This window comes from Anabrus simplex, chromosome 2, assembly GCF_040414725.1.
Source record: "Anabrus simplex isolate iqAnaSimp1 chromosome 2, ASM4041472v1, whole genome shotgun sequence".
In the NCBI taxonomy this organism is placed as follows: Eukaryota; Metazoa; Arthropoda; class Insecta; order Orthoptera; family Tettigoniidae; genus Anabrus; species Anabrus simplex.
In genome coordinates, this window is record NC_090266.1 from 668,119,329 (window position 1) to 668,144,704 (window position 25,376).

Consider the following 25,376-nt stretch of genomic DNA (forward strand, 5'->3'; position numbering starts at 1 on the left):
ATTATTCTCGGCAGTATCTGCCTGTTCATTTGCCTATTTTCGGGATTTTACTCTCAATTCTATTTATTTCATTTAAGACATGTTTATTTACTTTCGTAGCTATGACAACTCCTTGTGTTCCTTATTTGTTACTTTTCTGCCAGGTTTGCTTTTCTGGCGGTTGATTTCTGGGGGATACAGTCTCCATGGAGATGGTTGGGATCGGTGTTTCTTTGGAAATTAATTGATTTTTAAGCTTGTCTTATCTGATGCGAAGATTGTATTCTTTTTGTGTGAAGGATACTTCTTTCACCTGTTATTAACGTCTTGCCCTTGGGAAAGAAATGCTTGGTATCGAATCTTAATTATCTCTGTCAAAAAAAAGAGAAAGGAATTGAATACAATTGTGTCACTTTTCACTACGCTTCTGTTGCGTCTATATAAAAGTTTATGAGATTGAATTTTATGACTCAAAGACTCGATTGTGATTACGAGACCCTCAAGGATTATGTTTGTGAGTACCCGTTCCCCTTTGTATCTCCCTATTTTGCTTTTGTTTCCACATTTTAATCTATTTGCCTAGTTTAAGTTAATAAACTTTGTTTTATCTTTCTAATCAATCTCCTTTAGGTATATGACTTTTATACTCCATTTCTATAGTTTAAGAGGCCCGAATTCAGCTCCTGGCAGTTTCTAGCCTGTTTCTACCGGCCCACGGAAGTTAGGTATCTGGGTGGGTAAGTACCGGTTACGGTGGAATCTTCAATGAAAATTGTGCTAATCGTTTTTCTCTGTAGAATAACGGACAATGTCACTGAGAAAGCATTCATTGTAACATAGGTAAGTAATTTCATTATTGATATTACTTAGTGAATAAATTCCTTGTTATACTAGAATAACTGATCGAATTTTACGCATATACCGGTGTGATATATTCATTTATAACACACAAACAGGATACCCGTGCTTCGCTACGGTTTTAAACTGAAAGTTATTAATCAAAGTTTTACATTTTGGAGAGTGCACTGTCAGCTGAGCCTCAGTTCGCACGTCGAACGCTTTTGGGGGAATGATTATTTATTTTCTGATCTAACACTAATTTGAACCCCATACAGAAGAATGTGAATGTTTTAAATCCTATATTATATAGCATCTAGGATGTAAAAGCAACCAACCTGTGAAATTTTGATTTGGTACGTCGAAGAGTAATGGAGGAATGAATCCTTTTTTAAGGGATGGATGATTTTAAATATTTATTAACATCTAGGATACAGAAGACCAGCCTTCATACAAAAATTTAAGCTCGTGCCCGAAACGGTTTCGGAAGAAAGGCTATTGTGTTTCTGAGAGTGAACCTCCATCTAAACCCCTTAGGGGAGAAATATTTTGAAGTATACCATATTTTTCACCTAGGACATAAAACAACACCCTTCTTATAAAAATTTTGTCAAACGGTTTTTGAGTGAGGAATAATTTCGTTTACGGAGCTAACCTCATTTAACACTTAAGAGCTGGAGCGTTTAAAAATATTTCCTATTTCACACCTAGGATTTCAAATACATACCGCTATTTGGAATTTTGTCTTTGTACGTTAGACGATTTCGGAGGAAGGAATGAATATATTTCTTTACGGATATTAACCCCAATTTAACTCCCTGAGCGGTTACATTTGTTTCAAAGCATCTGTTATTTAACACCTAGGATATCATTTTAAATGTTAACTTCGTAATTTAAACGGTTTCATATAAATGCATATTTCTGTCACCATTCCTCACCCCCTGTCAAAACCCCCTTAGGGGTGTATTGTTTTAAGTCCGCTTCTTATTTGTATCCTCGTAAAAAGAGTTCAGCTCCTTTTACACCCCCCTTAAGCTTATTTTCCCCCACTCAAATACGCGTTTCTTTACTTTTAAAGAGAATCCAAATACCAATTTTCATGTCGAAACATCCTTCGTTCTTGAGATATAAGTATCCTCATACAAAGAATCCGACTCATTTTTCAATTCATTTACCCACTCCCCCTTAATTGGATTATCCGAAAACAAAAGAATGCGTGTTTCTTTATTTTAAAAGGAGATTCCAAATACAAAATTTCATACCTGTAACCTCTTCAGTTATTGAGATATAAGTATCCTCTTAAAAATAATCGAACCCCTTTTTCAGTGCGTTTTACAACACCCTCTAAAGTGTTTTCCCGAAAACAAAAAAATACGTGTTACTTTATTTTTGAAGAGATTAAAAGTGTCAATTTATACGTCCACAATATATTCCGTTTTTGAGATATACTGTAGATGTGCTCATTTTAAAAATTCACCCACTTTAACACTTCCCTTCAGAAAACACTTCACTTCAAAAAAATTTATGCGTGTTCCTTTGCTTTTACAGGATATTACAAATACTATTTTTCACGTCTTTAACATTTTCAGTATTTGATATATAAGTATGCTCATAAAAATAATTCAACACTTTCTTCGCTTCTTTTCACCAACCCCACCCCTTAAGTGGATTTTCCGAAAACAAAAAATACGTTTTTCTTTATTCTTGAAGAAGATTTCAAACATCTTCCGTTTTTGAGACACCAGGATCGTAATAAAAATAATTCAACCCCTTTTTCAGTCCATTTTACCCTTCCCCTCTTAAGATTTTTTTTCCGAAAACCAAAAGAATACGTGTTACTTTATTTTTAAAAGATTAAAAACACCAATTTTCACGCCTTTAATATATTATGTTTATGAGATATACTGTAGATATACTCATTTAAAAAATTCATTCTCTTTGTCACTCCTGTTCACCTCTCCTTAGGTAGATTTTCAAAAAATGTGTGTTTCGTTATTTTTAAAGGAGATTCCAAATACGCATTTTTGTCCGGCTCATTGTATGGATGGTCTGTGTTGATGCCTTCGGTTCAGAGGGCCTCGGGTTCGATTTCTGGTCCGGTCGCGGATTTTAATCGCGTCTGATTAATGCTTCTGGCCCGGGGACTGGGTGATCGTGTTTGTCCCAACACTTTCCTCTTCATATTCAGACAACACACTACACTAACAACCACCACAGGAATACTCAATAGGGACTGTATCCCACCATATAGGGTTGGCGTCAGGAAGGGTATGCGGCCGTAAAACAGGGCCAAATCCATGTGTGCGACACATTTCGCACCCGCGATCCCACGGGTGTGGGAAAAGCGGTAGAAAAAGAAAAAGATTTGAAATACCAATTTTCATGACTGTAACATCTTCAGTTTTTGAAATATATGTATCCTCATAAAAGGTATTCAACCCCTTTTTCACGTTTTTCATCCCTCTTAAGAGAATTTTCCGAAAACAAAAAATACGTTTCCTTATTTTTAAATACCAATTTTCACGTATGAAACACCATGAGATATACTGTAGATAAAGTCTTTTTTAAATTTACTTCTTTGTCACTCCTGTTCATCTCCCATTAATTTGATTTTTCAAGAACAAAAAAAAAAGTGTTTATTTTGAAAGGAGATTCCAAATATTAGTTTTCATGTCTGTAACATCTTCAGTTTTTGAGATATAAGTATCCTCATAAAAGGTATTCAACGCAATTAAACCTTTTCTCAACCCCCTTAAGAGGATTTTCGGAAAACAAAAATACGTGTTTCTTATTTTTAAAGGAGATTCCAAATACCAATTTTCACATGTTTAAACTGTTATTTTTTGTTTTTGGGATAAAAAGGACTGAAAAGGGAGTTGAATTCCTTTTATTAGGATACTGTCATCTCAAAACCTGAAAATGTTACTGTTGTGAAAAATGGCATTTAGAGTACCCTTGAAAACTAAATATATATGTATTTTTTATTTTCGGATAATCCACTTAAGGGGTAGTGGAAGATTTGAAAAATTAGTTCACCTTCTTTGTATGACGATAAAGATGTTTCAGACGTGAAAAGTGGTATTTAGAATCTCCTTTAAAAGTAAAGAAATGCGCATTTTCGGGCGAAAATCAACTTGGGCGGGGGGGGGGGGAGGGTGAAAAAGGAGCTGAATTCCTTTTATGAGGATACATATACATCAAAAACTGAAGATGTTACAGACGTGATAATTAGTATTTGGAAGCTCCTTTATAAATAAAGAAACACGTATTTTGTGTTCCGGAAAATTCACTTAAGGGGGGAGGGTGGAAGGATGTGAAAAAATTGAATTCATTTAATTGGGATACTAATATCTCAAAACTGAAGATCACAGACGTGAAAAGTTGTATTTGGAATCACCTTTAAAAATAGAGGTACACGCATTTTCGGGAGAGGGGTGTGAAAAAGAAGCTGAATCATTTTTATGAGGATACATATATTTAAAAGCCTGAAGATGGTACAGTTGTGATAATTGGTACTTGGGAGCTCCTTTATAAATTAAGAAACACGTATTTTTGTTTTCGGAAAGTTCACTTAAGGGGGAGGATGAAAAGAAGTGAAGAAATTGAATTCTTTTTATTGGTATACTTATATCCTAAAAACTGAAGGTTACAGACTTGAAAATTGGTATTTGGAATATTCTTTAAAAATAAAGAAACACGCATGTTTTGGGGAGTGAGAAATCAACTTAACGGTGCAGGCGGGAGTGGGGGACTGAAAAGGAGTAGAATTATTTTCATGAAGATACTTATATCTCAAAAACTGAAGATGTTACAGACGTGAAAATTGATATTTAGAATCTCCTGTAAAACTAAAGAAACACGCACGTTTTGGGAGGTTAGTACAACTTAGCGGAGCGGGCGGGGGGTGAAAAGGAGTTGAATTCTTTTTATGAGGATACTTATATATCAAAAACTGAAGATGTTACAGATGTGAAAACTGTTTTTTGGAATCTCCTTTAGAGAGATTGAAATGCATTTATTTCTGCTTCCCCATTTGGAGGCTGCCAAAAAGACAAAGCTTACATAAAAATTTTGATTAGTAATTGCAAGGGGCGTTTAAAATGTGTCTATAAATAGGTATACTACAGTAAAGCCTAAATAATAAAAATTGTGTCAGTCAATAGTTATGAAATCCATGATAAATTCCTCATAGGACAAAGATATAGCTAGGAGTATAAATGATTTTTTACTATTGCTAACGATCCTTTCAGGGCAGCTAATCCAATGTCCTTAATGAATTGGTTATGCAAATTAAATTTCTTGCAAAAGTTGTGAAATGTGTGAGTAATGGTGCCTCTTGCTCCTATCATCAATCCTAAAACATTTATGGAGACCAGATGATATTTCTCGGCATAGTATGGAATTGTGGTTTTCTTTTTGGTTTTGAAACATCCTCTTTGGGGTAGGGGAAGGACCGATATAGGGGTTGAATTATTTTTGTGGGGATACTTATATCTCAGAAACTGTAGATGTCACAGACGTGGAAGTAGGTATTTGGAATCTCCCTTAAAAATAAAGAAACTTTTTTCCACATAAGAGAAGACTGTTTGTTTCATGTATAGTTGTATGTCGCATGGTCATATTAGCCCGAAAAGGCAATACCAGAAACGTGCTTTACAGCGACTTTCTGAGGTAAATGAAGCACAGTTTTCCGGTGAGTTTCTATACTTTAGGGATTTTTAGATAATGTCTTAGTACAGTACCGAGGAACAATTAGTTTTATCAAATTACGAAATCCGCGCGAGCAAAGTCGTAGGTAACTGCTAGTTAAGATATAAAATCTATAACACATGTTTATGTACCTACAAGAAGTTTTCACTTTATCCTACTTACAACAGTTAGTGAAGAGTTGAAGGGGAACTGTACTCACCATATTGGTCGTAGTCGCTGATTTTCCCGTCTGCTTTGCCACGAATCTTCTTGCCGGTTGCGTCGACTGAAACATAATTATAATTCCTATGCAATAAATGTCATACCTTAGAATTATAGTATGCTATATTAATACAGACGTGACAGATACTGGAAGTCCTAATACACTAAGATAATTGAAGTGACGTTCACCAACATTTTTCAAGATTTTCATTGTTTTCTTTCAAACCCGGTAGTGAAACCCAGACCTCTTGGGTTCCGTCAAAAGAGAAGGAAATATTACCTTCATTCTAACTCAAGCAAGCAACGGAGCGGACGTGCTGAGTGGGGAGTGCCGAGTAATGTTTGGAGTGGAACAGTACCGGGCCGCGATAGGAAGATGGCAATGGCGAATGAAGATGAAAACAACTGAGAGAAGGGAGTGTAAGAAATATCTGTGGAAGATGGGCGATATAGTTTTGGTGGCAGCTGTGGTAACTGCGCTGCTATTTATTGGGGGCGTGGAACTAAACCCCGGTCCGAATACTAGTGGCAATATGAGCTCGGACGATAGTGAGCTTATTAAAGAAGTGGTGGAGGAGGCGGTGAAGGAATTCTGTCTAGTAGAATTACTAACGGAGATGATCCAGAACCAGATCAAGGAATTTGAAGATATGAAGGGAAGGATAAAGGAGAAAACAGGAGAGACAATGGCAAAGACGGTAAGTAATGAAGAAGAAATTATGAAATTGAAAGAGAAATTCAAAAATTTTGAAGAGGAGGTGGCGAAATTGAAGAAAGAAGAGGCAATCTGCTGTTAGGAGCGTATGAAGAAATACATATTCATATATGGAGTGAAGGAAGATGTAAAAGAGACGAAAGTAGGACTTATAAATAAGGTAGTTGAAGTTATACAAAATAAGATGAAGATCAATTTCAGCGAAGTGGATAACGACGATTCTGAAAGGGTGGAAAAAGTGAGCGGGAATAGGCCAATCAAAATGAAGTTGCTATCTACTTTGATGGCGGAAATTTTCATGAAGAACTTGGGTAATCTTCAAGGCGAAAAATTGTGGGTGAAAAGAGATATGGGGAGTGACGGCAGTAAGTGCATGAACACTTCAAGGAGGCATCTAATGAGAGCAAGACATCAAGGAGTAAGAGTGCGTATCAGGGGTCAACAGCTGGTGATATCTAACGGCAGATGGATGAGATGGTGGCCGGTGGCGAAACTGCAGCTAATAGATGAGAAGCTAAAGCAAGAAGAAATTATGGAAACAAGGCAAGACGACAGCCAGGTTGCTGAGCAAGCGGAGCGGGGCAGCGAGGTAAGAGAGGAACGCACGCCAGGGGTCAGTGCACAAAGCAGTCCAGGTGCAGAAGCGAGGTGTCAGCAGGTGCTGATAGAAGGAGTTTCTCAAGATTCGGAACGTTCAACAGTAAGTGGGCAAGCGCAAAGTAAAGATCAAGGTGCACGCAATGAAATAAAAGGGCGAGAAGCCCTGAATAAAGGGAGAAGTTTGAGTTTAAGGGATTTATGGGGAAAGAAATGTAAAGCTGTTGAGGATAAGGAGGACAAGGTGGGCTCCAAAGTACAAAAAAGAAGGCTTGGAAGTAGGAGATAGGGCCATAATAACGAAAAGCAAAAATAGGGGGACGGGGAGGGGTGGGAGGGTAAGTTGTAGGTAGATTGGAAGATAGGGTTCGTAAATATTGAAGGATTATTAAACAAGCTAGGTAATGAGGAGTTTATAAAAAGGGTGAAAAGCTTTGACACTGTGGCTCTTCTAGAAACGTGGCTTGAAATTTGGAAGGTGATAAAATGGAAAGGGTATGAGGTCAAGTATAAATCCAAAAGAAAAGAGCACAGCAAGGGTGCAACACCGGGAGGGATAGTGTTATTAATAAAGAAGGGATTCGTGAGCTAATAGAGGCCATTGAAAATCGGATGGAAGAGGTAGTTTAGATCAGGTTTAGTATGGGTAAGGTACAAGGGAGAGAAAAGAAGATATGTTTGGCTTTAGCATATTGTCCCCCCAGGACTTGACCCCACTCCAAAGAAGTTAGACTTGAGCATGTCTGCACGGAAATGAAAAGGATAGGGAAGGTAGTATGCTGACAATGGACAAGAGTATGTGTGACGTACATAGCGGAAGTGTGTTGCAGGCCACCTGTTGGGTCTGGTTTCAGCCAGGGTGGCTTGTAACACGTGATAAGGAAAGGAACACAGTGTTTGTCAGCGAGGATCGGTGAGATACGATACCAGTTCTCACGTGGCAAGGCTGGTGGCTGCTGTAGACGGGTTGGTGGGCGTGTGTTACATGCCAGGGCTGTTGCAGCGACCAGTCTAATTATTTTTTTTATATTATTTTTTTTGGTGGTAGTCAGGGGTTGGGCTTTGGGTAGTTAGTAGTGCGGTATCGTCCTGCATGTGTGCTGGCTATCCGCGTACGTGTGGGATGATACTGAGTAGATGTAGAGGTAGTAAATGTAGTTAAGTAGTTTTAAGAGAGATGTAGTTGCTATTAATGCTTGTTTTCCTTTGTTTCGCTCTGTCTGTCTTTATTGCCTGTGGTGTACACTAGGGTGGGCAATAAAGATATGTATGTATGTATATTGTCCCCCCAGAACTCTGCTTACGCTAACGAAATTTTTTTGATTAATTATTACTGGAAACAAGTATCATAAGAGGGAAATTTCATGAAGATAGAATGTTGCCACTTGGTGACTGGAACGCTAGAATAGGCGAACTGTGCCCTGTACACAGCCAAGAGGACGAAATGACGATGAGGCGGGGAAGATGAAGTGCAGATAAAGAGAGGAATGGTTACGTGTCAAAGCTACTGGAATTATGCGCCACAGGGAAATTTTATGTTTTGAATAGCTGGTGGGAAGGAGATATGGGGAGGGGAAGCTGACATTCATTTCAGGACCGGGTGGGAGTGTTATTGACCTAGTAATGAGCTCGGAAGACATGTTGGTGAGAATTTAAAAGATGGAGGTAGGTGACTGGGCTAAATCCCATAATGCGCCGGTCTGGGTGATTATGGAATGATGCAGGGGAGAAATGGAGGGTGGGGAGGAAAGGAGGTGTATCGAGAAGGGGTAGAGTTATATTATATACAGACGGACGGAAAAGGCAAAACAGGAATTAGATGCAGTTACAGAAAATGAGCTGGAATTAATTAGGTGTGGATGGGAAACCGCTTTAAATGAAGGTAACATTGACAGAACGTTAGAATTAATCGAATACCCAATTAAAAGTGTAGCACAGGCGGATAGAGTCGAGAGAAGGAAGAAGAGGGGGGGAAGAAGGTTGGTACAACAAGGAGTGTAAAGAACTAACAAAGTTAGTCATGAAGTCACTAAAAGAATTCAAGAAGAATGGAGGGAGTATAGAAAAAGTAGTGTTCTGTAATCTAAGAAAATAATACTAATTGAAAATTCCCGAGAGGAAGAAAATTTGGATGAGAGAACAAGCCGAGTTAATAAATAGGGAGTGTAAGTTGAATCAAACTGAGAGGTATGGGACAGAATAAATAAAATTAGTAAGGGCGAAGGGGGCTGACAAACCGAGTATTGATTACGACCAATGAGTGGACTATTTTCGAGAATTATTAGGAGGAGAGGACAAATGGAATCAGGGGAAGAGTGAAATGGCCTTAGAGAGAGTCATAGAGGTTCGAATACATGAACTTGATAAATAAATTTCAAGAGAGGAAGTGTTAAGTGTGATGGGTAATCTTAGGAGCAGGTCAGCAGGGGAAAGCAATGGTATTAACAACGTTTTCTGGAAGGAAATAGGCAAGTACGGGCAGATGATAGAGGGCATAGTTAAACTTTTTAACAGGATCTTCGAGGGGGGAAGGTATCCAAAAGAGTGGGAAGTAGGGGTAATATGCCCAATCTATAAAAAGAAAGCTAGGAAACGTCTACCAAGGAATTATAGAGGAATTACATTATTGGACTCATTGAGTAAGGTTTATGTAGTAGTATTAGCGAATAGGTTAAGAGTCTGGGCCGAAGGGCAGTCGACACAGTCAATTTTTCACGGCGGTTTTAGGAAGGGCAGAAGGACAATAGACAGTATAATGACAGTAAAGGTGATCCTGGAAAAATATTTGGATAGGGAAAGGGGTAAAGTGTATCTAGCGGCCACAGATTTTGAAAAAGCGTTCGATACGGTAAGTAGAAGAGCGTTAACAGAAAAACTAGGGAAGGTGTGGGTGTCAAGGAAGATTATCCGAGCGATCCAAGCGTTATACGAGAGGATATATTGTTGTATTAGATTGGAGGAAAAATTGGTGAGCAGTCAGATATAATGTAAGGTGGGGTTTAAGCAGGGCTGTAAGTTATCGTCAATTTTATTTCTGCCATTTATAATAACATTCTACAAGGTCACGGAGGAAATAAATGGGCGGCGCTGGCGGTAAACGGGTTGAAGGTCCCAGTTTTAATATTTGTCGATGATGTGATTCTTCTAGCTCTAACCTGGGGGGCGGGCTGCAGAAAAGTCTCAACATGGTTGAGGAATACGCAAGAAAGTGGTTCCTGAAAATTAATGGAAGCAAATCGAAGGTTATAGTAGTGAGTAAGAATAAGAGGAGGAAGAATGAAATGAAATGGGTGGTTCAGGGGGAGAGGATTGAAGAGGGAAGTAAATTGGAATATTTAGGAGTGATTATAAACAGGAGAGGAGGGTGTGAGTACCAAATTAAGAGGGCGAAATGGAAGGGGTGGCAGCTGTTTCGGTTGTCAATATTCTAGAGTCAAAGATCTCGGGTATAAATTACAATATACAAAGGTTGGTGTTAAGACATTAGTGTTAATCAGAGTACTGTATGGGGAGGATTTATGGGGTTTAGAGGACAAAAGAGAAATGTTAAAGCAAATTATTTGTAGATTTAGTAAAACAGTAATGCAATTACTGCAGTGTACGGCAAATGCCGGAGTGATACAAATGCGTGGGGAATATATTGAAGTGGAATGCGTTAAGAGGGTACTCGTCTACTGGTTGCATCTAAAAAGAGGGGAGGGGGTTTTGTTCTGCAAGCAGCGTACCGGCAATAGCGAAAAAATATGTATACGAGGTGCTGGCTGACAGAAATTAAAATATATGTAGATAGGATCGGTATGGTCTATATCTGGAAGGTAGTTTGGAATAGAAAGAGGAATAGTAGACAGAGAGCGATTTTAGGGAGGGTCAAGGACATCCAAAGGCAGCGTCAGATGGAGGAGTGCAGAGAGAGAGGTTCTCTTAGTGTATTTTATGAAGTTATTTAAGTCGCAAGGATAAGCCTTAATAACGTAGATAGATCAGAGGGAAGAGGTTTATTATGGTGGTTTATGGGCCTGTATAGAAATAAGGGGTGGACAAGAAGTGCAGACAAGTTATGGTGATTATTATTTGGGAGTGTGAACAATGACCTACGCTCGGTAAACGAATGCAAAGCCGCATAAAATGTGAGAGTTAAGCTATTGAGTTTTAGGGAACAAGAATTGCTTAAACAGGGGGATGAGTGGAAAATAATTGGGTGGGTGACTAACAGATGTTTTAATGGAGGAAATTTGAATAAATATCTAAGTGCAGTCAAACAATTATGTGTTATCAAAGTGGAAGGCGAGATCGGATAAGTAACTTGAGAAATATTAAGAAGACATGGTGTGTGTAGAGTTAGGTGTTGTCTAATAGCAGTAAGACAGTGAAACATGATCATTCAAAGTGGTAGAGTAGAGTGTTGTAACTTAGGTAGGCACAAACTCAGCGGAATGACGAAGAGGTGTGTTTGTGGCAGCAGCCTGGAACAGTGGGAGAGGTCACGATAATGAGAGAGCAGACAGGTCGAGCATATTGTGATACGGCTCAATGACAGTGGCTGCTTACTCAGATGCGTGACGTGGAAGGTAGAAGGGAATAGACAGGTACTGCTGACCCAAACAGGATGGAGGGAAGGCTATGAATCTTCACATAGTGCCAGTGTGCTATTTTATTTTTTGTTTTGTATTTTCGAAAGATATTTCCTTTTTTATACCGTGTTGCCGTTTTGCCGTAGCTTTACCTGTTCTACGAATAGGAGCATAATTTTGTTTTGTTAGTTTTATTTACTATATTGCTTGGGTTGGAGTGTTAATGTGTTCTCTGTAATGATCGAATGGTTTAGTCACACTAAGATCTGAAGTAAATAAATAAATAAATAAATAAATAAATAAATAAATAAATAAATAAATAAATAAATAAATAAATAAATATTACCTTCATACTGCCTCTTCTTGAAGACCTTCTTGCCCGAGTCCTTAGTTTGGATGAGTGTCGACTTGTCACTAGGATCACTCCTGCCGTACACGTTCTCAGCGTACACTCGGAACTCGTACTGATGTCCTGGACTTAGACCAGTTATAGCCATGGTGGTGAAGCGCGTGCTGCCAACGCGAATCCAGCTCGTCATTGGATGTTCACGCTTCTCAACGATGTAGTTGGTTATACTGCTGCCTCCATCCCAGGATGGTGGTTTCCATGTCAGTGCTAGCGAGTCGTGACCAATGTTCTCAACGGTCACATATCGTGGAGGATCAGGACGATCTGAAACAGCACCATTTTATGCACATCGTTAAACCTTAAAAGAAGAGTAAGAATTCGGAATTCACGTGACTACTACTAAATTGCTGAATTTCTAAATCTATTCTTGGTCTACTTGCGGTAAAAAAAAAAACATGATCGAAGTTCTCCGGGGAAACTCATTAGGCCTATATGAAAATAGAGCGGAAACTTCCGCTCCATGCTATATTTGGCACCCTGTTCAACTGACGCAACTGCAGTGGTTAATTAATTTACAAAGCGTTTTAAAAATACCTGTCCTTCTTTCGTATAATATCTTCCTTGTCATTTCCACTCAATGGGCTCTACACTGCAGTTGGCCAGGATCTTATTATACCGAAGAATGTGGAATCGAATTTTGTCACCGTTAGCAGATAAAGGAACTTTAATAGCTGGCCATGCATCGTCTTTATTTACAGTAATGTTAGACTGAACAGCAGAATTCCTGAGCCACTCTACTCTTCGTGATATCCCCAGTTACCTTGACTCCACACTGTATTCCCTTCCCCGCAATATCCACAGGTATTAGTGCCAAATTTTATGTTACTTTTTATCACCTATTCATTTGCTCAGTCGATTTGGATCAGACTATATACATAGGCTATACAGGATATACTGTGTCTCTTTCTAGCAACATGCCCCGTGATATCCATCTTAATAACCGTGCATCGAAGACTACACCATGACAGGGTCAGGAATTCATAGTTGAATGTTTTCTTTCTAAGCGATACCGAATTCCAATCAAAGGTCCGAACAATGTAATTTTCACGGATACAATGCGATAACTCCAGTTACAGTCCAGATAAAACTGATGATTAAAAGGAACCTAGTTTCTACAACAGTTGAAACAAGAATAAAACTGAGCCACTTTCCTTGCCAAATCAAAACCTGATCACTGTTCCCAGAGTGCATCTCAACTGGTTGCTAGTGAGTAATACTTTCTCAACGTGATCCTAACAGTGTAATGTATCATTCATGAAGGAATACGTACGGGCACCGAATAATGAATGGTGACTGAAATAAGTACTACCTGTCAGTTTATTGCCTACGTCTTGGTTACATAAACTGATTAACACCTCAATATAAAAAGCAAAACATATGGAACCTTCACAGTGAACGTCGAAAAGTAGTAATTCATCAACATTTAAAAAGTGGATTGCTCTTAATGAAATACGTCAGAATAATTAATGTCACGAATTTAGGTTATAATTTATACATACGAATACTCAACAATCCACAAAGTAAATCAAATAGTACTCATTTCTTGACATTAGTACTGGTCCAGCTATTGTTTTGAATGTAGTTTTCACAGGCATGAGCAAATTTCTGTCCTGTATGGGGTGTAGCAGCCAGTTTTTATTTACTTGTCTAAACTCTGAGGTTCATGGTTCATAAACTTGTGTGTATCATGCACTCAAGTACAAACAACACTTAGCAACTGATGATCTAGAACAAGAGTATACTTACCGCTAATTTGTATCTTAATAATCGCCGAGTCCATGCCCAAGTCGTTCTCAGCAACGAGTCTGTAAGGCCCGCTGTCCAATTTGCTACCATCTCGTATCGTCAGGATAGCGTGTCTTTCCTGGAAAGATAGAATAATAAAGGTATTTGGCTTAAATTTCCTAAGAAACACGCACATTTATGAATAGTTGAAGAGTCGAAGTAAATTTCTTTTTGCAGTTTGTTTTACGCCGCACCGACATACATAGGTCTTATGGCGGCAATGGGATAGGAAAGGGCTAGGAGTGGGAAGGAAGCGGCCATGACCTTAATTAAAGTACAGTCCCAGCGTTCGCCTGGTGTGAAAATGGGAAACCACGAAAAGACGTATTCAGGTCTGCCGGCAGTGGGATTCGAATCCTCTATCTCCCGAATGCAAGCTGACAGCTACGTGACCCAAACCGAGGGGAAGTAGAAATAATTTAAGGAATCTGAACATTATCCCTATTCCTCGCATGCATTTTCAAGGGAGTTGGACCAGTAATGGACTAGGTGAAGCATTTCCTATTGTTCTTTCATTTGTTGGGGGGAAAGATAATGAAACTTGTCTTGACACTGTCACTGTCCTGTTCTGTCTCCGCAGACACGTTGACGATATGTGGAAACGTTACACAAAGTTAATTTATGCGGAAATATATCAACGGAAGATTTGCTTCCCATAACTCCTTCTTAATTACAATGATTTTCTATATAGTTTTCAAAGTGTTAAAATGGTTTGTATGATGTCTGTACTCTGTTACTCGTTGTAAAACCCCTGTTTGTGAAAGTAGGTCACCGACAGAAGTAAGTCTCTAGGATATTAGTTTAGGCCTGCCACTGAAATCACGCCTGAATATGCTGTAAGAGATCTATTGTAACGGCATCCTGTCCTTTCGGGTGGATGTCTCAAGCAGATGACTGTGGCCTAACATTCTCTTTCAGATTTATGGAATTTTGTATTTTGCTCGTTGATCAGGTAACAGGTTGTTGAAGGCACAGTGATGTCTTATGGCATGTATAAAAGTCTACAGTTCAAATCGACTCGGACTTTGGTGGAACTGTACGATATTTTCAGCCTCAAAATCATCTCAAACCGTAAGGAGTTTAACTATATCATCTTGCTATGTGAGAGAACTTGAAGGATCCAGTCAAGCAAGCATACTATGTATTTCTCAAGAGTCAAATAGCTGCAGCTAGTTAAAGGGTCATCTTAGATGCATGTCTTTATAGCAACTAAATCAGAATATAACTGATTTGTGCATTAACTGAACTCTGAATATTTCTCACATGGTTTAATGTTGAACTTTGATTGCACAGCTCTCAAAAAGTAATCAAACTGTTTTTATTTTATAAGATAGTGTATGATATGATACATAATTGTCCTACAAACAACAGCTCCACCCTCAGTGACATGCAGGATACCTAACATTAGGGTAAAGGAAAGGTGAAAATAATCATCTAACTGTGTGAAGGGACGTTTACAGAAATGTTTACTATGGCATGTTTTAGAACAACAACTGCTGTAGATTCAGGAGTTCATGTAACAATGTACCTAAGTTGAACTTTGGGTTTTGAATAAGACTTACCTTGACTTCAACGGCAAAATGACCTCCAGATTCAATAGTTTCACCGTCCTTTGTCCATGACATTCTTGGCCTAGGATGGCCAGTGAATGGAATCTTGATCACCACGTTCTCTCCCTTATCGAAGAAGGCCGTGTCACGGAATCGAGGAGGCACATTAAGTTTTGGTGCAGCTGAAGGAAAAAAGGAAAAAAATAATTAGAATATTCTATGCTTTCTTGGTAACTACCAGATAAGAAAGGGGGAACAACTTCCCTGATATTCATAGTTGAATTATTATTCAGACCAATTTGTTTTTTGGTACGCGCCAGGAATATTATTTATAATAAAGTGAAAGCCCGTGTAGGTAATTTGTTTCTCTAAGGGTCAAGTGGATAACGAGTTCTTGCCATGAACTATTTTTATTCTATCAACGAAGTTGAAAACACTCTAGCTCTTTAGGCTTTTTAATCGTTAAAATGATCAATATATCTCAGTGGTGTATTAACTGCCAACGCCTTGGGGAGGTGTGGCAATCCAACTGAAGAGCCCGCTGGCGCAGTGGGGCAAAACGCGGGTAATTTCACACTCGAAAAGGCCCAAAAAACTTGGATACTTAACTATTCACATTCGGTTAAATTTAATTATGGTTCCCTTCTGGGAACCTAATGTATGCGGAAATGTACGAGTTCCTCGTAATTACAGCAAACACATAAATGATTGAGGTAGTTTTTATTAATAGTTATAAAACAATATAAATAAATAAATAAATAAATAAATAAATAAATAAATAAATAAATAAATAAATAAATAAATAAATAAATAAAACTTTAATGTGTAAAACCTGGTATGATACTTACTCATGATTATGAGCTCGGCTCTCGTCGACTTAATGCCTCCCTTGTTGGACGCTCTACACACGTACTCATCAGCATCTTCTCCGTACACGTCATTGACTATGAGTGAGTAGCTCTCACCCTCAACAAGCATGTGGTACTTAGAGCTCTGGGTCAGTTCGCGCGCTCCCTTGTACCTGAAACATTGTCAGTATCGATAATGCTCATTTTCTTAACTTCATGTTCTTTTATTCTAAGTAACTGCTAGGTATACAATGATGGCGTTTCATTACTAAAATTTAAAGAAAGTCTTCACAAATTTAACACAAGTATTTTGTTTTCGTACAAGAGTGACAGCGCTTATAATTTTTTTGTCATGAATATTTTTCTCAAACAGTCACCATAAATATATCAATATTATCGTAACTACTCTTCTCATAAGAATATCCCCTTGTTAAACTTTTGCGAGTGCATCACGGAACACTCGGAAAATATGTGATACTCCTGTTGTTAAAAATTAAGAAAAAGGATCATAATTGCTTAAAAATTAAGTTTTGAGAAACTTACACTTAAACTTATACCATTTATGGAATTCCTGTTATGATGAAACTCGTTGGAGTCAGCAATGAGCCCAACAAACAAAAAAACCAACCAACAAACAAAAACAAGCGTCCATACATAGAGGGCACAATATCCAGCACCTCTGTTGTTGTTATTATTATTCATAAATTTTCATTATGTACTGTTATGCCATTCAGCGTTTAGCCTGGGAGACTCTATGGTTTTAAAAAACCACCTCCAAAATCCTCTATATGTAATCAGCTCTGTGGCCTAGTTTAATTCCATATCACTTATATTTAAATCATTAGAAACTGAGTCTAACGATCCTCCTTAAGCGAGCCCATTATTCTCATAGGTAATTTATCCTCCTCCATTTGCCTCACATGTCCCTACCACTGAAGTCGGTTTATGCATACAGCGTCATCCATTGAGTCCATTCCTACGTTAGCCTTTAGGCACTCATTCCGTGCATCCTCCTGCATTGCTCACACCTGTTTGTACAAGCGAACACTCTCTCTACTTTCATGTCTGTTACTTCCAACTTATGAATATGATATCCTGAGCCCACCCAGCTTTCACTCCCACACAGCAGAGTTGGTCTGAAAACAGACAGGTGCAAATGTACTTTCGTCTAGGAGCTGACGTCTTTCTTACAGAATACTGTTGATCGTAACTGAGAGCTCACTGTATTAGCTTTGTTGCATCCTGATTTAGTCTCACTTATTATACTACCATCCTGGGAGATTACATATCCTAAATATTTGAAATTATTTACCTGTTCCAGTTTTGTATTCCCAACCTGGCATTCATTTCTCTTAGGTCCCTTCTCTACTGACATCAGTCCTGGTAAAACTAATTTTCATATCATACTCATTACACCTATTTTCAAGTTCCAAGTCGTTGGCATAGGCCAAACTGCTTAGTACATTTCTACGTAACTGAATCCCTCTCTGCAACTTTATACCTTCCAATAGATGATCCATGTAAAATATGAACAACAAAGATGAAAGATTACATCCCTGTCTAAACCCTGTAAGTACCTTGAATCGAAAACTCATTCTACCACCAATTCTCACTGCAGCCCAATTGTCAACATAAATGCCTTTGATTACTTTAAATAATCTACTATTAATCGCATAATGCTCCAGTACGGCGAACATCTTTTTCATCCGTACTCTGTCACATATCTACGAATCATAAACATAACAGTCTCTTCTTCTCGTATCAATTACCCGGCACCGGGTGAGTTGGCCGTGCAGTTAGAGGCGCGCGGCTGTGAGCTTGCATCCGGGAGATAGTGGGTTCGAATCCCACTGTCGGCATCCCTGAAGATGGTTTGCCGTGGTTTCCCATTTTCACACCAGGCGAATGCTGGGGCTGTACCTTAATTAAGGCCGCGGCCGCTTCCTTCCAACTCCTAGGCCTTTCCTATCCCATCGTCGCCATAAGACCTATCTGTGTTGGTGCAACGTAAAGCCACTAGCAATTACCTGGCACGTACTGAAAATCTGGTGCTGACAGCCCCTCTGTGGTCTGAAACCGCAATTGTTTTCATCCAACTCACTCTCAACCACTGGTCTCACCCTCCTTTCCAAAGCGCCAGCCACCTTGCCTGATACCCTGATCAAATAACTACCTCGATAGTTGTTGCAATCCTACCAGTTCCCCTGATTATAGATAGGTGCGATTATTGCTTTAATCCTATCACAAGGTAACCTACTAACATTCCACGCTAATCTTATTACTCTATGAAGCTATATCGTCCCCGCCCTCCCAGTATATTTCACCATTTCAGATCTAATTTCATGTATCCGTGCTGCTTTATGACAGTGGAGCTTATTTACCATGTTCCCTCTTCCTCAAGCGTAATTTCAGTAACAACATTGTCCTCCTCTCCATGAGCTCAGTTTGCGACGTCAACGAAAAGATTTCCGTTTACGTTTATAAAATTTTCAATATATTCTTTCCACCTGTCCGTCTGCCCTAGGATCTACTGTGCTATGAGCTCACCTGATTTACCCAAAAGACTACTCATTTCCTTTCTTCCTCCTTTTCTAAGATTCTTGATTACAATCCAGAGTGGTTTCCCTGGCGCTTGACCTAGCCTTTACAGGTTATTACCGAAATCTTCCCATGGCTTCTTCTTGGATTCAACAATGATTTGCTTCGCTCTGTTTCTTTCCTCTACGTAAAATTCCCTGTCTACACCATTCCTTGTTTCAAGTCATTTCTGATACGCCTTCCTTTTACGTTTAGGCCTAAAAGCTGCCCTCATGTCCTCATTCCACAAAAATTTTCTCTTATTTCCACCTTTACACGCAGTTGATCCTAGGCATTCGCTCGTTGTTTCTACTGGAGCATCCCTGTATGACACCAGTTCTCTTTCTGTATGCTGAACCTGCTTACTGTATATTGTATGGAACTTTTCACGAACAATACCCATGTACTTCTGTCTAATTTCCTCGTCCTGGAGGTTTTCTATCCTAATTCGGACAGATTTCACTTTCTCTATCCAAAAACTGCTACAGATCAGATAGTGGTCTGTATAATCGAAAATGGGAAACCACGGAAAACCATTTTCACACCAGGCAAATGCTGGGGCTGTACCTTAATTAAGGCCACGGCCGCTTCCTTCCAACTCCTAGGCCTTTCCTATCCCATCGTCGCCATAAGACCTATCTGTGTCGGTGCGACGTAAAGCCCATAGGGAGAGTGTATAATCGAAAAATCCCCAGAATATCCGTACATCCCTAACAGATTTCCTGAATTCAAAGTCGGTTATGATATAGTCTATTATGACTCTGGTGGTTCTACCCTGCAATGTATATCGGTGAATAGCCTTATTCTTGTTGAATGTATTCGTAGCAACTAATCCCATACTAGCAGTAACCTCTTCACATTCCTATTAGCTTCCATGCCTTCCCCACATTTACCCCTCACCTTGTCATATCCTGTAGTTCTATTTCCAACTCTCGCATTGAAATCGTCCAATAGCACTATATTATCCTTTTCGTTGACCCTGACTATGATGTCACTCATTGCTTCATACGACTTTTTTTCAACTTCCTCGTCAGCTGTACACTCACATGGTGAGACAATTCTCGTCCTAATTCCTCCAACTGCTAAATCTACCCACATCATTCGCTCATTTACATGGTTAAAAGACACTATGTTGCCTGCTATGTTGTTCCCGATGAACAGTCCTATCCCACACTTCGCCCTTCCCATTTTAACTGCTGTTAAGAGCACTTTATAATCACGTACATTTTCCTCGCTATCTCCCCTTATCCGAATATCATTAACTCCTAACGCATTGAGACGCATCCTGTTTGCTGATTCAGTCAGTTATAAATCTACTTCCTTTATTCCATAAGCGCCATTAGTGCTGATAGCTCAGGCTTGCTGAAAACATTCTGAGCGTGCTACCCTACTTACACATAGTCCCAGTGAGAATCTCTCTCCTAACGGGGTTGCATTGTCCTAGCCGCCTGAGCACAAGGACGGCCATGACTCAGAATACGTCCGAGATGTCCACTCCTATTCCATACCAACTCGTATCCCGTATTACTATTATTATTAATAACGAGTATTATTTAAAATACACTAATAATGATATGAACAAATGAAATGCAATGTTTTCTAGATATTTCATCCTTTCGAACGTTAGAATTTCAGCTGTCAGGTAAGATCAAAATTTGAAAATTGATTGTTACTTGAAAAAAAAAATACATTTTAAGCACTGGAACTTCCCTTAGGTGGATGTTAACAACGTACAAGTATTCGGAAGTAGAAGCTTACCATTGTATTGTAGGCTTAGGTGTTCCTGTGATGGTACACTTGAATTCTGCATTACGATTTTGAATGGCGTTAGCATTCTTAAGTGGCTTCACTATTTCTGGAGGCTTGGCGGCTGGAATAGAATGAAAAGAGTTACTGCATGAGGAAATGTGGTATGTCAGGTCCTCTAAAGTAGTTCATTTTATTTAGTAAATGTCAGTCCTGATGATTGTCATTCTCGAAATTCAAGATTTTGCGTCTAAATTGTTAATTGACAGCATAGAATCGGAACTGCCAGTTTAACGTGAGAAATACTCGTAATTGTTCATAAAGCAAAATTAATTTTTAATATTATCTTAGAAATAATCGTACAGTAAGCATGTAACACTGGTAGTACTGATAGAGAAATTTCTTACTCAGTGGATCCTTGATCTTAACAGAAGTGGATGCTGTCGATGGTGGACTTAGACCTGCTACGTTCTGGGCGAACACTCGGAACTCGTATTGCCGCCCCTCAATCAGATTGGAGATGTTGATCTGGTTTGGCAAGCAGATGGACATGTTGACACGTTGCCAAGCCTCGCTACCAGCCTCACGCTTGTCTACCCAATAGCCCTGGATTCTTGAACCACCATCTGATTCGGGCTTATCCCATGACAGATTAACGAAGTCTCCTCCGACCTCAGTTACATTTGGAACACCAGGAGCCGAAGGTGGATCTGTTGGAAAAAGGACGTGGTCGTTAGTATAAAATATTTATATAATAATAATAATAATAATAATAATAATAATAATAATAATAATAATAATAATAACTGTACCGGGCGGTACACCTCCACGCCGCTAATTTAAAATGTGCGCCAGTTGAAACTCCTCTGCTGGAGGAAGTCTGAACTTTATCGACGGTATTAATTTTCAAGTTTCGAATCCCACTGTCGGCAGCCCTGAAGATGGTTTGCCGTGGTTTCCCATTTCCACACCAGGCGAATGCTGGGGCTGTACCTTAATTAAGGTAGTAAGAAGTGTGAACTTTCTCTTCTAGAGGACACTACTGAAAAACTACAATGGTGCACCCTAGTGCGATGTGAAAGAACTGTTTTTCTGGAGAAAATTTTATTTCAAAAGTTTGTTTCTTGTTAAATTTCTTTCTGTTATTGTTTAAGTTGGCTGTATACCCTTCTCTTTCCCCTTGTTTTGTATTTAGCCAATCCCGAATTTCTTTAATTAATTTCTGACCAATCTGATGTATCTTCCCCCAACTTGAATATGTTGCTGTACCCTAGCCAATAAAGTGATTGTGGGCGGGTGTTCTCTTCCCTAAAACGCCTCGAACTTTCCGCGAGAGTATATAAACTGCTGATTTTTGGGTCTCTGCGCCACTTCTGTACCATCTTTCAGTGTGTAAAGTACATAGCAGGGGGCGGGAAGCGCCTCTTTCTTCGGCAGCGGTCAACAACAAGGTAATGGCCGGTTAATAACTTCTTTCTTTCCTAGCTCAGCAGTTTAACTCTCGGGGCGGGTCCGAAGTTTTTCCATAATGTAACCTTCCTTAAAATGTAAAGACCCTTGGTATCTATTCTATCTTTAAACTGCATATTGGGATAGAGAGTGCTTAACCCTCTCGAGCTCCCACTCATATTGTTTTGAGGTGAACTTTTTTTTTCTCAACCTATTTTTCTTTAACGTAATGTAAATTGTTTCTTTCTTAAGTCACCTCTTTAGTATGGGATTAGCCCTTGTATTAACGGCCTAGTGCCAAGTAGGTTTTAAACAAAGCGTATTAGGACCGCAAGTTCGCCTCCTCTCAAATTGTTATTTTAGAGGTCATGTAATTAATCTTTTTCTCACTTAATAGACCTCAGTAGGTTGGGTATTTTACCCCTGTGTCTATGTCCTGAGAGGACAACTTGAAGGTGGAGTTTGGTGTGGCCTTTGAGAGGCTTAAAGTTTGAGAGCGAGTGGCTCTTTCTTGAACATTGAGTGTTGTATGCCTCGAGGAGGCTTTTTTGTGTAATTTGGAGCAAGTGCTCCTGAGCATGAATGGGGTTTTCTGCCCCTCTGTTAAAAGTTATTTTGGAGTAAGGTTGGGCTGATTGCCCAAGAATTGTGAAGTCGGGGCGCGAAGCCCAAATCCGGTAAATATTGTAACTACATTTTGTTGCCTTGCTACTCTGTACCTACCATGCTTGTTATTTCTTTATTTTGAAAAGAAAATATAACCTTGTTAATTTTAGATGAACTCTAATTTCGTAGCTTGAGACCCGTTCACACCCGCACCTTCTTTCACCTCTAACTACCGCAAAAACACGGTAACAATAATAATAATAATAATAATAATAATAATAATAATAGAAGTACGAATAGAATACGTTGTTAAATGCAAAGCTGTCTCTTTAACAGGGAAATCGAAACAGGCTAGTTTTTGTGCAAACTAATTGGCACTTAACTCATTTCACATCTACGGTAACATATATTACTATTATTATATCCAGATTCTTGTACCATTTTCGTCACCCATCATTTACATTTCCTTTTTAGTCAAATTAGAGTAGGGTGCATTGCATGTGAAATTAGAGAGATAAAAAAAGTAGTTTTAACATTTTGAACTAATATCTTAGAAACAATGTGGTTGGAGATATTCATTTCTGCACATTGTTCAACAGTCTTCATTATATTAAATGTTGACTATAGGATATTTTTCCTACTGTCAACTATTTGCATACATATTAAGAAGAAACTGTTAAGGATATATCCTCCATATCTTTAAGCAAAGCAAAGCAAAGTCACCTCCGTACAGGCAATGAAGGCCCTTGGAGAAGTGGAAGGTAAAGGCTTCCACCATTGTTAACCTCGGCACGTGATGGGGTAGAGTGGTTAGCTCTACGCCCGGCCGCCTTTGCCCCCCAGGATGTTTTCTTTTTGCTATTTGCTTTACGTCGCACAGACACAGATAGGTGTTATGGCGAACCCCCAGGAATTAACCTGGTACTCATTTCTGGTGTAGGCTGAGTGAACCTCAGGGCCATATGCACCTCCGCAAGTGGAAATCTCGTTTCTTAAATTTTTCGACTTCCTGGCGGGGATTCGAAACCACGTCTTTCCGGGCGAACCGAGCACGCCTTTACCGCCTCGGCCAGGCAGCCCCTCCTTCATATCTTTACATATTTTAAATATGTGGAAAACAATACTAACTGACTCACGAATTTATTTATTAGCATGTTCTGAAAACGTATTTGGTAATCTGACCGACTTACTCACATTAGAAAATATATTTTGGAAGTCAGTCGCGTTTCTTCTTCTGACTACGGGACAGACTGTGTTTACAAAATTTTGGGGTCAAGTGAATTTATTTGTTCAGTTTTGGAAACTGGCACCTGAACTTTATACAACCCTGCACGAACTGCAATCGGCGGAGCTCAGTTTAAAACGCGCTGCGTCGTTACCCCCATGTTGAGTAGCTACATGCTTCTTGTGGGAGCTTAGTCTCACCACTGTAATTTTTTCGATATCATTCACGCCGACATACATCACATCTGAAAATCATATGTATTCAACTGCCGAAAGGAAAGGGATTCCGTATTGAAATAAAAGGAAAAATTAATATTTTTATGATTATGTCATGCACAACCGACATGATTTACACATCATTAAAAAGCCTAGCGTATATCATATGTGTAAATTTAAACTTCATTCGGTTTTCTGTTTCAAATGGTAACTTAAATATGGGGTCTAGAATTCACGAAAGATAATATTATGCAAATAATTTAAGGACATTTTCTGTGAGCGCTATTGCAGTTAGGAAAATATATTATTACATTATCTTGGTTTTGAAGTCCTTATGACATATATTTTTTTAATAACCCAATTTCTTGTGCAGTTTTTGTGTCCGACTTGATGTGGAATGTCCCAGAAGCGTTCACAGTAAGTGTACATATTTTATCACGAACCTGCGTTCTTCGGAAGACACAAATGGCTTATTCAAGAAAATATGGTATTTAACCTCATTTCCTGTTTGTTTTCCCAAATGAAGATGACACTGAGAAAAAAGAAACATGGGAGGAATTCAGTCAATAAGCCTATCAGACTGCTGAGAGAAGCTTTCTATCTGAGGCCTGCACTGATACTGGAGTGTCAACTGTGGAAGTGAGGGACCTTAAGGAACATTCTACTATCCTATCACCGGGCGAGTTGGCCGTGCGGTCAGGGGTGCGCAGCTGTGAGCTTGCATCCGGGAGAGAGTGGGTTCGAACCCCACTGTCGGCAGCCCTGAAGATGGTTTCCGTGGTTTCCCATTTTCTCACCAGGCAAATCAAGGCCACGGCCGAATCTTTCCCACTCCTAGCCTACTGTCGACCTATCTGTGCCGGTGCGATGTGAAACAAATAGCAAGAAAACTATCCTATCACGGTTATTTCCTAATGCCGGTTATATGAGGGCGAGTCAAATTAAAATCTTTAAATATTTTGTTTCACTTTAATTTCATGGAGCGAAACTGGTAAACAATTTGTACGTAGTGTCCATTGCGTTCAATGCAAGTCTTCCAGCGCTTAAAAGTGCATGGATTCCTGTACAAAAACATCCTTTGGTTGTCTGTCATGCTCCGCCTTTATCCTTCGTTTATCTTATTTATCGTACCGTTCTCTTTTCGATGCTATCGATTCTCTGGAACATATTCATGTACAGAATCGTACAAGTTTATTACAGTCCCAATATCCGCAATAACACTTTGCAACGATATCGCTGACCATAAAGTTGTGATTATCGCACTTTCCAGGCTCTGTAGAATAAACAGCATTCCAGTCGCTTCACATCTTAGTGAAGCCTTTTGAGTTTCGTCATTTCGAATAACTTGGAATTTGC

At 39.1% G+C, this 25,376-nt stretch overlaps 1 protein-coding gene across 26 annotated transcripts in view; it reads right to left on the bottom strand.

Moving 5' to 3' along the window:
• The window catches only part of bt (projectin protein bent), a 520,921-nt gene that overhangs the window by 53,773 nt on the left and 441,772 nt on the right, over positions 1–25,376 (bottom strand). For all 26 annotated transcript variants that reach the window (XM_067141199.2, XM_067141225.2, XM_067141218.2 and 23 more), the window contains 7 exons: positions 20,933–21,235; positions 20,538–20,649; positions 16,203–16,375; positions 15,367–15,536; positions 13,766–13,883; positions 11,957–12,283; positions 5,726–5,791 (listed from right to left, as the gene is read on the bottom strand). In XM_067141199.2, coding sequence (XP_066997300.2) covers positions 5,726–5,791; positions 11,957–12,283; positions 13,766–13,883; positions 15,367–15,536; positions 16,203–16,375; positions 20,538–20,649; positions 20,933–21,235 — 1,269 coding nt within the window. The remainder of the gene's footprint in view (positions 1–5,725; positions 5,792–11,956; positions 12,284–13,765; positions 13,884–15,366; positions 15,537–16,202; positions 16,376–20,537; positions 20,650–20,932; positions 21,236–25,376) is intronic.